The 18,333-nt window shown below is 36.6% G+C and overlaps 1 protein-coding gene across 4 annotated transcripts in view; it reads left to right on the top strand.

Moving 5' to 3' along the window:
• Positions 1-18,333, top strand: part of DOCK4 (dedicator of cytokinesis 4) — a 483,746-nt gene that overhangs the window by 271,393 nt on the left and 194,020 nt on the right. For all 4 annotated transcript variants that reach the window (XM_032275667.1, XM_032275665.1, XM_032275666.1 and 1 more), the window contains exon 12: positions 1,829-1,917. In XM_032275667.1, coding sequence (XP_032131558.1) covers positions 1,829-1,917 — 89 coding nt within the window. The remainder of the gene's footprint in view (positions 1-1,828; positions 1,918-18,333) is intronic.

An 18,333-nucleotide genomic window follows, 5' to 3' on the forward strand; every position in this document is an offset into this window, starting at 1 on the left:
CTGAACAGGACCCCTGCCTGTGGGAGACACTCACACTCATGAAGACAAATTGTTCTGCTGTTTGTGGCTTTTTTTATTGTCTGCTTTTCCTTAAGCATCAAATGAGGTTTTGGGTAATTCTTGTTCTAAGAGAAATTCCTTAAAGATGCCCATTCAGCAAATGTGGCGCTGTTTCAAGAGTAATACTAACCAGTCAAAACAGTCACTGTAGATTAGGAAGGAACTGTGAATTTAGTCGAACATGGGAAAGTGCTTATTAGAAACAATTTGGGAGAAATTTCTATTTGTTAAGAAATAAGCCCATCTGGGACTCAAATAAATAACAAAAGCCTGCCAGAGCATGGAAGATATTTTAGTCACATACTTTAGGAGGTTTTGTTTAGTTTTGTTTTGTTTTTTAGTTTTCAAAGCTAAAAGCATGAATTCTGGAAATCACTTAACTATCTAATAGGAAATAAGCCATCTTTCTTCCTCCCCTACTGGGCTGAAATTAGAAAACTGGAGGCAGAATGTGCTCAATGGCAATTTGGTGTCTTACAACTGGACAGGTGGGATGGTTCCATTCCATCTTAATTTTCCGGTCTTCTAAGATTCAGTGCTCAGTTTGGTATCCCACTGTTAACCGGCTCAAAAATCACCTCCATCATGTTCATCCTGAAAAATCCTGTGGCGATAAAATACATAAATATGTAAGAAAATAATTGTAAATTATCTGACTCAGACTTGATCACTAGGAAACAGAACCTGTACTCTGGAAGATTTTCATTGATAGTGTACAGAATCTTGATGTTCAGGCCTCCTGGGAGGACACATTCATGGCTAATAAAATAGTGAATTTACACATATGTTCAGATGAAGGAAGTTTTCCCCAGCAAATCTGGGAGATTAGTGTCAATAAGGATGGATAGCAGAACCATATGCTTGCAAATCATCATGAGTTACCAGGCAGAGGGACATCCATCCATTCATTCACGCAACTGACAGCATCCACAACATTCAAAGTACTGAAGGAAACTCAGATATTAGCCAGTCCTAGATCCAATCCTCAAGGACCTTAACAGTCTACCAGGTGAACTACACCATGTAAACGAAGATAACATGACCTAATGATTGATAAAAGCTAAAAGAAAGAGGTACAGACAGTGGTGAGAACATGGAGAGATGCCCCATGTGGAAGCTCTGAAAGAGTAATTTCATTATTCTTTGGTAAATCCTGCCAGTCTTTTGCCAGTGCAAGCTGTGTTAATGTCAATTTCATTTGCTTAATTTGCTGCATTTGGATGCTAGGCAAACCTGTTCATGTTACAGTAGGCAGAGACTTGCTAATGAGAACTAATTTATTGAGCATTTATTATATGCCAGGAATTATCCTAAGGCCATGTTTGTTTAAAGTTCTAGTATATTACCCCTGTTTCACAGATGGGGAAATTAAGACAAGGATAAATAAACTCACCTAAAGAACATAGCTTGGTTAATAGTGAGAGTTTGAATTCAGGGACTTAAACTCACTTGGGCCTGCCTTCCCCTGTATGCATTGTTCTCTGAGATTTCTCTCTGTTTTGGGTCCACTTGTCTTCTGTGAGTTAATCCCAGCAGCCTCTGTCATGAGGTAGGTAGGTGGTCAGGCATTACCAGATACAGGCATTCCTGCTCATCCTGGGACAACCATGCTAAAACTGGCAGTCAATTGCAGCAGGTTGATGGGGACTCCAAGGAAGTACATTACAGTGGTTACAATGAAAAGAGCAGGTATACTCTTTTGAGTATGAGGGTCAATGTTTGATCGCATGCATCATTAAAACTTAATGGAATGTTAATGTTTTCATAGGTGTAACACAGAAAGTGAGTGGTACCAAATCCATGAGAACATCATCAAAAAGCTGAATGCACGTTATAACTTGACTGGCTCCAATGCAGGTGAGTGTATGGGCTGGCTGACTTTCCCTATACTTTTCATTCCAAGCTCTTTATTTGTGTGGGAAGGAAATTATCCGCCCTTTGTTTTTCTCTCTATTCACTCCCTAACTTTAAAAATGCTCTATGAACATTCTGGTACATCTTCGTATGCTATGATAGGCTTGTACTTATAACTCCCTATAAAAAATGTATTCCATTCTTGTTGAAACAAAAAAGATACAGGTAATCTGAATTTGTTCATTGGTACCAAGTCTTCAGACCTCTAAGTTGTTACTGAAAGCTAAAAATCACATGAGAAATATGCTTGGATTTGTGACCGTTTTGTGGAAACAAGTTTGATAAGCAACAGTCTTGAGGGAGGTCCAATAAACACATGCTTCGCTGCGTATGGCTGGCTGCGAGCAGCAACATTATTGACAAACATACAGGTTCACAGATTGAAGGTGGCTAAAAAGGAAAGTGATGCCGACTGCAATGGCATGTGAAGAATAATGTATGTATGCTCATTCAGAGGGGAGCTGAAATATTATATACCACTATAAGTTGTATATGGTACATAGTATTGTACTAGTAACATATAGTTTATACTACATTATATAGCATATATAGATTGCATACCATATATAATGATATCCTGAAGTTTGGTCAGTAGACAAAAACTTGGTAAATATGTTTGTTCTTATCCACCTTTCAGACCCATGTTGAAGCAAAACAAAGCTTGCAGCCATCTGTTTTAATTGACATAAAGAAACTTCAAATTAAATAAGCTGTTTTTTGAACTGAATATGTTGTTTTTTAAAACTGATTTTTAAAAGCACCTTGAACATAGATATTGGTGTTGTAGACCAATCACCTGGCAATTAGGAGAACCGGAATTTAAATTCAGACCACCTTTTTTTTCAGACCCTTAGACGTCTTGCTAGACCAAACTGACCCGCAAAGAGAAAAATCACTGTAGACAGAGCTTTGTGGTTCAGTTCAATAAGGGCCATAAGTACCTCCAACTCACACATACGGCAATGCTTGAGACTGTAATGAGTGGTGAGATCAGTTTTCTCCTCCCTCTCCCAAGAGTTGGGGAGATAACTTGGGTTTTATTTGATGCAGATGGGCTTTTTTTTTTGGACAAAGTCCTGCATCTACCACTGAAAAACAAGACACTTAGAGCACTTACTATTGAGGCCAGAGTCTCTAAGACTCAGAGGAGACAGGAGAAATGAAATACAACATGCAACTACTATGTATGCTTGTCTTCTCTTTTCCCACAAAGGAATGATAATTCTCCTGATTTTCTATGGATAAAATGGTTTAATTTCCATACCCCCTCAGTAAGATGGTAGAGCTGCTGTTTTTTAGAGAACATGTCTTGTGCAATTCACTGGTAGACTTCCAGCCAAATCCAGTTCTAGTCCAAACCTTTTGGTGTTTCTTGATACCATTGACCATCATTTTATCATTAAATTTACCCTAGACCTGTGCTGTCTAATTCAGGAGACGGTAGCCATATGTTGCTATTGACCATTGGACACGAGCCTAGTATACCACTAGGGTTGAGATGTACTGTAATTGTAAAGAATATACCAGATTTTAAAGACTTGGCCCAATAAGAAAAATGAAAAATATCCCATCAATAATTTTCATATTGATTACATGTTGAAACAATAACATTTTGAATATAGTGGGATAAATAAAATATGCTATTAAAATTAATTTTGCCGGCGCGGTGGCTCACACCTGTAATCCCAGCACTTTGGGAAGCCAAGGCGGGTGGATCACGAGGTCAAGAGATGGAGACCATCCTGGTCAACATGGTGAAACCCCATCTCTACTAAAAATACAAAAAAATTAGCTGGGCATGGTGGTGTGTGCCTGTAATCCCAGCTACTCAGGAGGCTGAGGCAGGAGAATTGCCTGAACCCAGGAGGCGGAGGTTGCAGTAAGCTGAGATCGCGCCATTGCACTCCAGCCTGGGTAACAAGAGCGAAACTCCATCTCAAAAAAAAAAAAATTAATTTTGTTTTCTTTTTACTTTTTTGATATGGTGACTAGGGAAGTTTAAATTTCATTCATGACTCACATTATACTTTTGAGTCAGTGCTACTCCAGGCTCAGTTTAAAGACTAACATTTTTTTAAGTTCTTCTTATGCATCATAAACAAATCCATTATGCCTTGCTCCTTTCTGCCTTTTAACTGTGAATAGAAGAGTTGTGTATCTTGTTCTTTCTCCTCAGGAGTCCTGTTATCTTAATTTGCTTACATTCGTCCTCTATGTGGATAAACAAATAACAAACTAATCCTGACCTTCTGACTTTTCCCATGTAGTTCCTGACCTTCCTGCCATCATAGATGTGGTCTTGACTCACCATGGTGTGTTGAACTGTTGGCTACATGTCTTTCCCAACTCCTTTTCACCTCACAGCCCTTCCCCCTTCACTTATGCCTTGTGCAGAACAACATTCATCTGTTGTTAGGCTGCTCGAATATATCATTGTCCAAACTCTGAGGTGATACCCAATTGCCTCTTGAATCTTGGTGAAGTTCTTGATGATAGGCTTCAATTTATATCTCCAGATAGACCCTAACGCAAATGATCCTATTTAAGGCCTGTGTTAAAGGTAAGGATTCTAGTTCAACCAAACCACAAATTGCCCTCTGCTTACAGACAGGAGTCATCTCTTAGAGAGTATAGAGTAGTATTTAGGAGCTTTTTCTCTGTAAGCAGGATGTCCTAGGTTTGAATCCTTTAAGGGATATTGGGAAGATTAGAAGGAAAAACGTATGCAAAGCACTTACCATAGGACTTCATACATGATAAGTGTGTTTAATGTCAGCCATTATTATTGTTTGCCCACTTTGAAGCCACTATCTGAAATATTCTATCCTCACCTCTTAAGTTGCCTATTTTCATTGTTTCAAAATAGATTCTGATTTAATCTCCTTAATGAAGACTTCTAGAATAACACAGTTAGATTATTGATATGTTGGATTATTGAACCAACCCCTTCTACGCTTTGTTTCCTTCATCTCGTCTCTGCTGATTTGATTGCTAATATCTCTTCCTGGTTTCTTTTAACTTAATTGTTGACCTTCTGATTAGCTCCAGGAAGGAAGGGAAGCACATTCTCTTTCCTTGGGCAGTTCCTCTGATGCTTAGATGTGTTTTGTGCTTTAGATGTTCCATGTGCTTTGTCAATTTTACTAGCTCCTTATTCTTACTGGAACCCTGAGTGAAACCCTACCAGAAGTGAGATCCAAACCATGCTTTCCCATGAGTCATACCTTTTCTCTTTACAGCCATTGTACTGAAACGAAAAGCTACGTGTTGTAACCTTTGCAAAGAATGAAAGAAACCACTGTACCATAGAGCCTTGTATAAAGGGTTTCCCTTCCTTTGGCAGGATCCATCCGTATTTTGCAGCCTACTGTGATACTCAGATTCCTAAGCAACCAAATGTATGCTCTTTATACCTGGCTTCTGCTACAAAGCCCTGTCTGTTCTCCTGTCCTTGTGACCTCAGCTCTCCTCCACCCTTATCTCCTCAAAGGTGAGGCCCAGCCAGGGCCCACACAGCCTGCCTCCATCTGCCTTCTATTTCTCTGGTTTCTCTCTCTCTCTGATCCTTTCTAGCCTCTCTCAAGCTGAGGCAAACCCAGCCCTAAGCCTCTTCACTCTAAAATTGTGCTCTAGAGAATGGAAGCTCAGGAGGAAGCCTAAAAACGATTTTAAAGAAAAGCAAAACTATACTCTTTTCACCAAAGTTCCCACTCTTTGGTCTAGGTAGATCACTGTTCTATATCCCCTTGATCTATACCCTTGGTGGAGGAATGGAAGTTCTATGGCCAGCAGATGGGTATTCCAGAGCTGTTCAGCTTCATTATTGAAAGGGAAGCACATTAATGGCTTACTTCAAGATAGTGGGGGAAGCAAGAACACCAGAAATTGAAGTGGGAAATTAGGGTGCCTAATGTGTAAGCAGTCACAACAGTTGGATAATGTTGACTTCCACTGTTTTCTCTCTGGACCACAGAATTGTTGATTAAATGGAAGCAGTGCAGTCAAACGTTTTCAAAAGAATTGAGTTCACCCTAAAAAGTACTGTTTTTCCACGCTTTCTCCTGCTATTCCTCGGTCATTGGCACTAAAAAAAGAGAAAAAAAGGCAACTTTGAAATTGGTTTTGGAAACAAATACTACCAGCTAATTTTCAGGCTGTTTTTGCTTCATTGATGTCCTCCTAGCTGTTGGAGTTGTAATCTTGTCTGGTTGATAAATAAAGGGATCCATCTAGTTCACTGGGCTTTGTCCCCCTCTATCCTAAGACTTATGTTGCAAAGGTACATTAACCACTATCTTAGTTGAGTTTAGAAACTGGAAGAAAATGGCAAGCGATCATTTAACTTTTTAAGATTTTTTTAAAAATTGAATTACTATATCTCTACAGTTAGATTTAGTTAGGTTGAGTGGTTTGAAATCTCCAAAGTTGTGCTGTTTTATGAATTTTAAATCCAAAGGCAATGCTGTGAGAATTTGAAATTCTAAAAATATTCATTAATGTGAGTCTGATTTAGGTTTGTTGAGCAAATGGATATTGTAAATGTCACTTCTGATAGCAGTTGAATTCTAGGAATGTGAAATTAGACTGAGCCAGTATAATTTACTGAGGCAGATTAAGTTCTGAGTCTTGAAACTGTGTGTAAAGATCGTTGGCTATGGTTCAGTATGTCCTAAGAGAAACTTCAGAGTCTTTTCATATTATCTGTGTATTTATGAAATATTTCCTGTAGTTTGCACATGTAGCTTACAACTAGAAGAAATCGTATTTGCTCTTCAGGTAAGTTTCTAGAGTCTTTGTTTTATCTTAGTTGAGTGTACATGATTGTATTCCTGTAACTATACTTTTTAATCCCCACAGAAGGTTAAGAGGAATTACCTAGATAAGGAGACCATAATATATAGCAAGAGCAGTTTCACTCTATTCAGGAAATATATGATGTTCTTTATTTGGCTGAGGTGAAAGGAGGCTTTTTGAGAATGTTAGGTTGCATTTTTATGTCCACACATACCAGTGTAGTCATTTTATTCAATATTACCAAGTTGGTATAATTCATAAGAATTTGATCAGTGCACCTGATTTTTGAACATTGTATTTGCTTTCTAGTATCATTAAAATAAAAATGGAACTTATTGGCACCACCTATTGGTTAGAAATTTAGTATGTGACCTTTTTGCTGACTTTTAGAATTCCCTAAATATTTTACCATGATTGCTCTTTAAAGTTTTCTTTCAACTAGTTTTATTTATAGAAAAATAGTACAAAGAATTAGTAATTTCCAAAAGGTTTACATTTTACTACATTTCCTTTGCATAATACCCCCCTCCATTTATATATGTGTGTGTATATGTATATGTGAATATAGTCATATAACTCATTAATAAATTTCATATAATTCTTAAGGATTATATCAGAGCCCCTGATTTTATAAGTTTGTGTATATATATGTACATATACACCTATCTATGCATGTATACACACATGTACATATATACACATGTACACATCTATACATACCATACATCATATATACATTTATTTTCCTGAACTTCCTGAAAATAAATTGCATGCATGATGCCTGTTTATCCCTGCTCACTTCAGAACATAGCAACAGAACCACAGTATAATTATCTAAATCATTGATATAATACTATTATCTAATCTGCAAACCTCATTCAGTTTTAACAATTTTCTTCCTGTCTTTTATAACAAAAGACAATCCTGGCTGGGTATAGTAGCTGCCGCCTGTAATTACAGCACTTTGGAGGTCAAGGTCAGTGGATCACTTGCGGTCAGGAGTTTGAGACCAGCCTGACCAACATGGTGAAAACCCATCTGTACTAAAAATATAAAAATTAGCCAGGCATGGTGGCATGTGCCGGTAATCTCAACTACTCAGGAGGCTGAGGCAGGAGAATCACCTGAACCCAGGAGGCGGAGGTTACAGTGAGCCAAGATCACGCCACTGTATTCCAGCCTACGTGACAGAGTAAGACTCTGTCTCAAAAAAAAAAAAGAAAGAAAGAAAAGCCAGGCTGTTTTGCATGCAGTTGTCATATCTCTTGTTTCTTTCCATCCAAATCATGCTAAAGAATGGCAAAGAAAAAATATAGTTCAAAATATGTTACTACATTATACTGTAAGATATTTTTGAAAGTTCATGCAGCATTTTTTAAATTAAATCCAAATGACATTAATGGAAGTAGAGCTATGTATGGTTCTACTTAATGTAATTGAGCTATGTATGGCTAATTTAGATATAATCACTAGCAATACTGTTTGCAAGATTTGCTGTATAGGAAAAATATGGAAGTATTTCAACAAATTAAAATAATCAGATATTAAACTACCATCATAGATACTATTGTAGAGGAGGAAAAAATCTCCTCATCTATTCTAGGTTCATGGATTAAGCCCCTACAACAAAAGACAGATTAACAAAAGAAAAGTATACAAATGTATTTAAGTTCTATGTGACATGGGAATGTTCATTAGGAAATGAACACCTGAAGAAACAGTTTGATCTTAGTTTTTTATAGTAGGTCTGATGAAGAACAGGGAGGTGTAGAGAAATATGATAGGGAGAAAAGGCATTATCTAATGGCAATAAACTGGGAGAAACTTAGCCAGGCCTGTTTATTCAGATTCTTCTCTGCAGCACTTTATTTTCAGAGATAAGGACATACTTTTCATCCAAGTGTAGGTAGGGCACCTCTTAGGACCTGCTCAGGGGAGAAGGGCAGGGAAGGTCAGAGAGACCTTCCTATACGTGGTATCTCCAAAAATAGTATGCCACGGTACCATATTTTAGGGTAGTGTGTCCTGACCCCATCATTATGCTCTATACACATTTTTAAAATGGTTTTCAGCCCATGAATTCCTTTGTACTTGGTATTGTAGAAATAAAATATAAATAGGTAATAACAGTTACACTAAAAACAATAAAGCCTGTTGAAAAACCTAGACATAATCCTCGTGTATATACTGTTGAAATGCTGATACACTAAATCAGAATAAGAATGGAAACTTTAAAGTGAAAAATTCCCCTTAGTTAAAAAGGAAATGTTGAAATCCCTTTGAGTGGTCTCACTACTCCTATCAAACGTGGACAAGCCCCTCTTCAGCTCTCATTGCTCATCTGCACATTTCTTTTGTGGCTAAGACTCAGTAAAAGTAAATAATTTCATATGTCTTTAATGCCCTTTCATTTGACATTCTGTGACTTTATGCATTGCTTTAATCTTATGTTACATTCTGTGACATTATATATTGCTTCAATCTTATGTTCTCTGTAACTCTTAGCCATGAGCTAACCACTTCATTAGAGAAAACATAAAAGCCTTTCCCAAAACTTTGAAATGTAGAACTAGCAGATCTGCAGACAAGCAGTTATAATCACAAGATTATTTGTTCATGCTTATCATACTTTTTACATAGTAGAAGGTAGTCATCCCAATGGATGGGGTTACCCACTTCAAAGATCTCAGGAAGCTGATATTCAGAAGGTGAGCCTGTGGTCAGACCCTTTGAGTTACCCTCAGTGATGTCAAAATTATTCTTTAAGAGTTAACTTAGTTTATATTTTTATTCTTTAAGAGTTAACTTAGTCTTTAAGGAAGCAGTCAGCAATAAGCATATTTACAAATTGAATAATACTGGCTAAAATCAGAAACCAAGGTATGACTATTAAGAAATAAAAGTTTTTTCTTTTTTCTTTCTTTTTTTTTTTTTTTTTTTTTTTTGAGATAGAGTATCGCTCTGTTGCCAGGCTGGAGTGCAGTGGTGCAATTCCAGCTCACTGCAACCTCTGCCTCCTGAGTTCAAGCAATTCCCCTGCTTCAGCCTCCCAAGTAGCTGTGACTACAGGTGCGCACCACCATGCCTGGCTAATTTTTTTTTTCTCAATTTTAGTAAAGGCAGGGTTTCCTCATGTTGGTGAGAACAGTCTCCATCTCCTGACCTTGTGATCCACCCACCTCAGCCTCCTAAAGTGCTAGGATTACAGATATGAGCCACCACGCCCGGCCTTCTTTTTTCTTTATTTTCATTTTAAATTGGCTTTGAAAGTATATCTGAAAGAGGAGACACATCCCAAATTTGAGCAGTGGTAACATTAATAGTGTAAGTTTCTAGCTCTGCAAGATGACAGTGTTAAAGGACAGCTATAATTTGAATACTTTGGTCCTACTGTGTAGAGACCCCTTTCATCATGTAATTAACACATTTTTAAGCAGGCCTCTGGTAATGCTCACAGCTCGCATTTTCCCATCTGCATCTTGATTTCTCCATCTAACCTGGCTCATTTGTACATACCAGTCTCTTCCTAATGTCCTTGTCTTGTCTCACTTGACACCACACTTTCTAGAAATTCGACTTTCCTTCTTCTTGCTTTCCTCTGCTTCAGAAACGTTCAGAGCCTGTCTCTGACCTCCCAGTGTAAATACCTCATCTTAATCAGCCAGGATTTTACTGCTTGGTGTAGCTAGGATGTGCTCCTGTAAAGTTTTCACTGACTTTGAGTTGAACTCTAAATAGGATATTATTTACTGAAAAAGCCAATTATCTTAATTATAGATATAACACATAACATTCTAATGCACAAAGCAAACTTAGATGATTAATTCTGTAAATCAAGCAAATAGGAGGGAATAGATGTAAAATTTGTGTTCTAGTAACATCGAGGCCCTAGGTATTTCAGAAATGAACAGGTTTTACTGAAAGTGATTTTGGAAAGAATCTGGTAATATCATCTTTAGGAAGTTTTGCTAATACCTCTTGATGTTAGTAATTTTGTAGTACAAGTTTAGAAATTTCAAAAATTGTGTTTCACTCTTAGCCCTCATCTCCCAAACACATACAAAGTGTGTAAGTACTGTCAAGAAACAGTGTTTTGAGAGTTCACAACAGAATGGCCGTGTGAAGAGCTGCACCAACATGCTCCAATGGAACAACCATTATTGATGAAAATCATATTTCCTTTTAGATTTTAAAATATATTATTTTTCTTATTTATTTATTTATTTATTTTAAAAAATGAAATGGGGACTCACTCTGTTGGCTAGGTTGTTCTTGGACTGGCCTTAAGCAGTCCTCCCACCTTAGCCTCCATGTAAAATAGTACATGGCTATTTTACCGCTTTTTCTCAGCTCTGTTGCATCCATGTTAGTGTGAACCTCTGTTATCTCTTGCCTTTCTGTCTGCAGTAACCATTAACTGGACTCACCAGTTCTACTCTTCCCCTTCTGTATTAGTCTCTTCTTGCATTGCTATAAAGAACTACGCGAGACTGGGTCATTTATAAAGAAAAGAGATTTAATTGACTCACAGATCCACAGGCTGTACAAGAAACATGGCTTGGGGGAGGCCTCAGGAAACTTACAATTATGGTGGAAGGCAAAGTGGAAGCAAGCAAGCCTTACATGGCCAGAGAAGGAGGACGAGAGTGAGGAGGAAGGTGCCACACACGTGGAAACAACCAGATCTCCTGAGAGCTCACTCACTATCACAAGAACAGTAAGGGAGATGTCTGCTCTCATGTTACAGTCACCTCCTACCAGGCCCCTTCTCCAACTCTGGGGATTCCAATTCAACATAAGATTTGGGCAGGGACACAGATTCAAACTGTATCGCCTTTCCACTCCCATTTTCCTGGCAACACCAAGAATACTTTCTTTTTTTTTTTTTTGAGACGGAGTTTCGCTCTTGTTACCCAGGCTGGAGTGCAATGGCGCAATCTCGGCTCACCGCAACCTCCGCCTCCTGGGTTCAGGCAATTCTCCTGCCTCAGCCTCCTGAGTAGCTGGGATTACAGGCACACACCACCATGCCCAGCTAATTTTTTGTATTTTTAGTAGAGACGGGGTTTCACCATGTTGACCAGGATGGTCTCGATCTCTTGACCTCGTGATCCACCCGCCTCAGCCTCCCAAAGTGCTGGGATTACAGGCTTGAGCCACCGCGCCCGGCCAAGAATACTTTCTTAACACACAAATTGAGTTATATTTCCTTTACTTAAAATTCTCCAGGAGCTTCTCATTACACTTAGAATAGGAATCATTTATCATGGCCTCCATAACTGTTGACTGTATTTCCACCTCCACAAGTCTGAAGCACTTGACTCTGCTTCAGACACACTGGCCACTTTCTGTTTTCTCAGTCACCCCAGGCTCTTGCCTGTTGCAGAACTTTGGCACTTGAGCATCTTTCTGCATGAAGCATTTTCTCTCCATTTTTTGCGTTGCCCTCTCTTCTTCCTCTAAGCTTAAATGTTAAATTCTTCTATAACCAATTATCCTTTATTATTTTTACCTCAGTCTTTGCTTTATTTACTTTTAACAGTTATAACAATTAAAAGGAAGAAAATTCTTGTAGAATACACGAGAAATAGTAAACAAGAAGACAAAACCCAGGAATTGGGGTACGGGAATACCTTTTCTGCTGTAATAAGACCTTTTATACAATTTGAATTATTTAACATATACATGTGCTTTTACATTTTTAAATCTAGTTAAACTTTAAAATGCCCAATATTTAATGATTAGTAATCACTCAATATTTGTTTCACAATTGAGTGAATAAAAATGTTATAAGATGTATACCTCCAGTTTGTTTCTGTAATTTTCTAGTGCCAAATCAAAGAGGAAAACAGAAGATGAAAAATATCGTACTTAATCCTAAAGAGGTTACATAATATTTCCTAGCTTTGAAGTCTAAGGCCCTTATTTACTTATCCAATCCTAATTGTTGGACTCTCAAGTGCTTTCAAATTTTTCACATTTATACATAATCATGTGGGGAATGTCGCTCATATTTCGGAATATGTTTTTAAAATAAAGCCTTAGAAGTGGGATATTAAGGGAGAATATGAGTTTTATTATGAATTTTGCTGTTTCGCCAAAATTAAAAGGGGCTTGGTGTCATTTTGGAAGAAAAATTAACCCAACCTAGAACAGATAAAAATCAGATTTTTAGATCTAGAACCTGAAGATTCAGAATTGTGGGATTAATTAATACAACTAGAAAATTGAGGAGGATATTGTTTGGGGATTGAGTGGAAGAGACTGTGTGGTTTTAAATGTGGCTTTACTTCCACAAGCTCTATGTGCTCAAGGTAACCTGCTGAGGTTAATGATCATCTTCTATAATAATTTGTGACATTAACTTTAATCCCTCATCGTTTCTCACCTAGGCTATAAAAATTATTCATGATATGTATCCTGCTAAATCTTTCTCTGTGCCACTATCAAATCTTGTTCAACCAGGTCCATTTTTAAGAATGAGTTTCTATAAGCTTTTAAGTATCTTGGCTGTACTGAGATGAAATGTCTAATTTAGGGCTATTTGACTTTATTTTGAGAAAAAGTAAAATGAAGCAACTTTCTGGTCTTTTCTTATCATATGCATATATTAAAATGCAGAGAGAAGGCCATTTCAGTTTAGTCATCAAACTTCATTAAACTTCTAATTGAGGAAGTAAATAAGGCTCAATATATATGCGCTGACTATATTCTTCCTTTCCTAACCCCATAGTTCATTTTAGGGACTTGTTTGTGATTATTTCTGGTTTGTAATGTGATCTTTAGATACCCCTCTTGTGTAAGCTTTACTATACTATTAGCACATCTATTCTTAGCTCAGATATATATTTTAATATCCTGTCATTTTTCTTCTGTATTTATATCGAAACTCAGGAGAATGAAAAAGAATAAAAATCAATCATATGGTGTTAAGTACTTTTGAATTGTCTTATTTTCTACTTTACTTTAAATTTTTTTTGGCAGAGAACAGTTTTTGAATTAATTATTGGTGAGATTGATATTTCTTAAATACTTCATAATTATTTTTTTGCTTGGTTGATTAATTTACTTATTTAAAATTACAACTCAGCTAAAGGCACTATATTACATTTTCCTCCTGGACCACTTGTGTTACTGGAGGACAATGGGGATTTCAAGGATTTTAGAATAAGCCACCTTTCTGAAACATAGTAGGTTCAATTGTTGTAACCTCCCTTTCCAATAAAGGCATATAAATATGCTGGATAAATTACAACCAAGAGGTGGTAAGAATAGAGAATTAAAGTTTAAGTAAAGGGAAATCCTCTTGCTAGACGTAAAGATGGAGTCAAAACTGGAAAAATAACATTCAGGTAGATACGCTGATAAGGAAGGAGAATGGAGTGGAGCATTAATATAGGACTTGACACTTTGAGGTTTAAGTTTTAAATTTTCCATGGAAGATGAGACATCGCCTGGGTCTGTACAAGGGGCACCTAGAAGTCAGTCCTCTAATATGAAGCCTGAAAGAGCTGTTCTTTATTTTTGAAGATGATGAGGTGAATGCTTCTGCCATGAGACATCAAAACTGTATGCTTATATTATTAGTATGAATTTATATTAACTCAGTAGTTGGGAAAAATCCATAGCCATGAAATTCAACGCAAAAAAAAAAAAAAAGGAAAGAAAAGAAAAAGGCTTGGTGTCAGTTGTATAGTCTAAAAAAGTAAATGTATAACCCACTCCATATTGTTGCTTCCACACCTATGATGCATGGGATTCCTGTGAAATAACAAAACCCGCTAAAGATGAGTTGTGATAAAATGTTAACAATTAATAATCAATGAGGCAGAGTAAGCAAATGCAACAAATGAAAATCATGATCTTTTGGAATTTTATATAATAAACTATCAGGAAAAGAGGTAGCAAAAGAGATTCCTAATGAAGAAGAAAACATCATGAAAAAAATGAAAAGAGATTTTTTTTTTTTTTTTGAGGTGGAATCTTGCTGTGGTGCCCACCTGGAGTACAGTGGCATGATCTCGGCTCACTGCAACCTCCACCTCCCAGGTGCAAGCAGTGCTCCTGCCTCATCTTCCCAAGTAGCTGGGATTACAGGAGCCTGCCACCATGCCTGGCTAGTTTTTTTGTATTTTTTAGTAGAGATGGGGTTTTACCATGTTGGCCAAGGTAGTTTTGAACTCCTGACCTCAGGTGATCCACCCACCTCAGCCTCCCAAAATGCTGGAATTACAGGTATGAGCCACCGCACCTGGCCTGAAAAGAGGCTTTTAAACCCACACATTGAAAGAATATTGAGTGTATACATTCCAGCATTACTTGAGGCACTGGTATACAGTTTTTAACAATGAAAAATCTTTGTCCCCTTTGTGTTTAAATTCTAGTGGTTAAAGAGAAGTAAATAGAATTTCTAAAATTCTTTAAAAATATGTTATTAAAATAAGAAATCAGTGGACTACTTAAATAGCAAACAAGTATAATTGAAAACGAATTAATAAACTGAAGTTATAACTTAAAATTTTAGCCAGAATACTACCCAAGGGGTAAATGCAATGGAATAACCTGAATAAATATTTAAGAGCAATAAATGATTGAATGAAAAGACCAGCATACATCTAGTAGGAATTCCAGAAGGAACAAATAAAGTACATGGGTAAGCTGCAATATTTGGAAAGGTTGACAATTTGTAGAACTTTTGCAGTGGATAAAATGTGCAGATAAAAGAAAAAAAACGTTATAAGTAGGATAAATTAAAGTTCTATCTAGCTAAATTAAATAACTTTTGCAGAGGATAAAATATCCAGATAAAAGAAGCAAAGTTTATAAGCAGGAGAAATAAAATGAATATCATATCTAGATCAATTATGATGAAACTGCAGAACATCAAAGACAAAACTAGAAACCAGAGAAAAAATACGGATTACCTAAAAAGAAATAATAGTCTTAGCAGCAGTTTCAGAGGTCAGAACATTATGGAATAATATCTTAAAACTGCTGGGAGCAAATGGTCAATTTTGAATTCTTTACTTGACAAACTATGACAGTCGTTGCTTGGTATCCATCGGAAACTGGTTCGAGGACCTCTTAGGATACCAAAATTTGCAGATACTGAAGTTCCTTATGTAAAATGGCAAATACTATTTACATATAACCTATGCATATCCTCTCATATACTTTACATTATCTCTAGATTACGTGTAATACCTAATGCAATGTAAATGGTATGTGAATGATTGTTATACTGTATTGGTTTTTGTTGTTACTGTTATATTGTTATTTTTTATTGATTTGATTTTTCCAAATATTTTTGACACCCAGCTGGTTGAATCCACAGATGCAGAACCCCACAGAACAAAGAGCCTACTATATTTAAAAGGCGGAATAAAATAAAATGTCAGATAAAGACTTGGAGAGTTTACATTCACATTCACTGAATCAACTAGTAAAAGTTGATCATCAGGAGTAAAGAACTGAACCCAGAAGGAAAGAAATGTAAGCAGCAAGTGTGTACAAAGAGAATGGCAAATGTCAGGATAAACCTACTTAAGCACTGACTGCGAATAGCAACAATTTAAAAATATATCATCATTGGCTGGGTGCCGTGGCTTACCCCTATAACCCCAGCACTTTGGGAGGCCCAGACAGGCAGATCACAAGGTCAAGAAATTCAGACCATCCTGGCCAAGATGGTGAAACCACGTCTCTAGTAAAAATACAAAAATTAGCTGGGCCTGGTGGCGCACATATGTAGTCCCAACTACTCAGGAGACTGAGGCGGGACAATCACTTGAACCCGTGAGGCAGAGGTTGCAATGAGCCGAGATGGCACCACTGCACTCCAGCCTGGTCACAGAGCGAGACACCATCTCACATTTATACACACACACATACATACATACATACATACACACATACACACATATAAAATCATCATCACAGTTTAAAAGATCCAAGTTCCCAGAATTGTTCCAGAAGAGAGTAGAGCTATTGATTAAATTTAGTCTTTAAGTCAATTACTTACATTAAACTTTTAAAGAATAGAAATAGTATATATAATTTCCAGAACTATAGAGAGGTAAATAAGGGAATAAGAAAGCTCAATCCCTTTAGAGAGTAGAAATAAGAAAGAAAAAAAAAAAGAAACAATTAAAAATCATGATATTTGAAAAAAAATAGCAATATAACCTCTCCTTCTGACTAAATTACATGCTAAGTATCTTCTAAAGGATATTTTAGAATTTGCCACTTGTTCAGAGCTTTGGCTTATTAGTATCTGAGGACAACGCTGTAATCCCCACACCATTAAGAATTTTACCACCTTCATATATGTCTAATTGTGCATATCATCTATTTGTATGTATCAATTATGTCTTTGTCAAGTCTCCCATATTAGAGGATTTTTCTCAATATGCAGACAGATTTGCCTTTGTAACCTTTGTAGAACCTAATTACAATACTTGGATTTACGTGGTGGTAAGTGGGCACAACTATTAAAAGGAATATTTTATTTGTATATGATGCTAAGGGGACTTTGTCTGTTTTTTGATGGAAGCTAATTTGTTGATACTCATGGTAGGGAGGAATAACACCAGAAACAATGGTATATATAATGATAGTGGTGGCGGTGGCAGTTGTAGCAGTAGCCGCTGACGTTTTTGAGCACTTCCTTTGTGCTAAGCATTACCTAAAGTATTTTATGGAATTGGTGTCATATCTTTATTTTACAGATGTGGAAACCAAAGCATAGAGAGGTTGACATTGAGACAGTTGCTTGCAACCATATGATATAATTCTTAAACTGCACACTTCATAACAACATGTATATATCAAATATATTTATCACAATTTTCCATTTTTGCATGGCTGTGCATTCATAGCCAAAAGTAGTTTATTAGTGGCAAAATGGCTGATGTATTCTAAAATTAATTTCAGCTGCTACTTATAAATCATGCTGTGCTTTCCATTTTTTACCTAAAATTGAAGAATTTCATGAATTTAAAAGGAGTCAACGTGTAGACTGAATGAGCTTCAATTCTCATGAAATTAGAGCTTCAAGTACTCAGCCACATTTGGCTTAAGAGATACCAAGCCTTTCTTTCGTCTACTACTACTCTGTAGGCTGAACTTAATCATGAATCATATGTTGTTTTATGGCAGACTTCAGATTAATGACTATACCTTTTGTTTAAAATTAAATGTTAAGTATTTATCACGTTCAAACTTACTGCATGAACATCTAGGCAGATGTGAAAGTTCACTTTAGTGATTATGTTTCTTCCAATGAGGGGAACATTTCTCCCATGGCAATTTCATTTTGGGCACTTATATTAAGGGCTAAAAAAAAAGTGATTTAAAAACATTATTTACATAAATAAAATTAGGTTCAATTTTATGAAATTAAAATGGCACCTAATTTTAAAATTTAATCTAATTTTACAAGTTGTCATAAATTATTCCCTACCCTTTCAAATTCCGTGATACTTTTTTCTTATTTTAATACTCCTATCATACCCATGATCCATTCTGTTTTATATCCTCTCTCTGTCTCTCTCTCTTTCTCTCTCT

This window comes from Sapajus apella, unplaced genomic scaffold, assembly GCF_009761245.1.
Source record: "Sapajus apella isolate SASKATOON/1434 unplaced genomic scaffold, GSC_monkey_1.0 scaffold7, whole genome shotgun sequence".
NCBI lineage: Eukaryota > Metazoa > Chordata > Mammalia > Primates > Cebidae > Sapajus > Sapajus apella.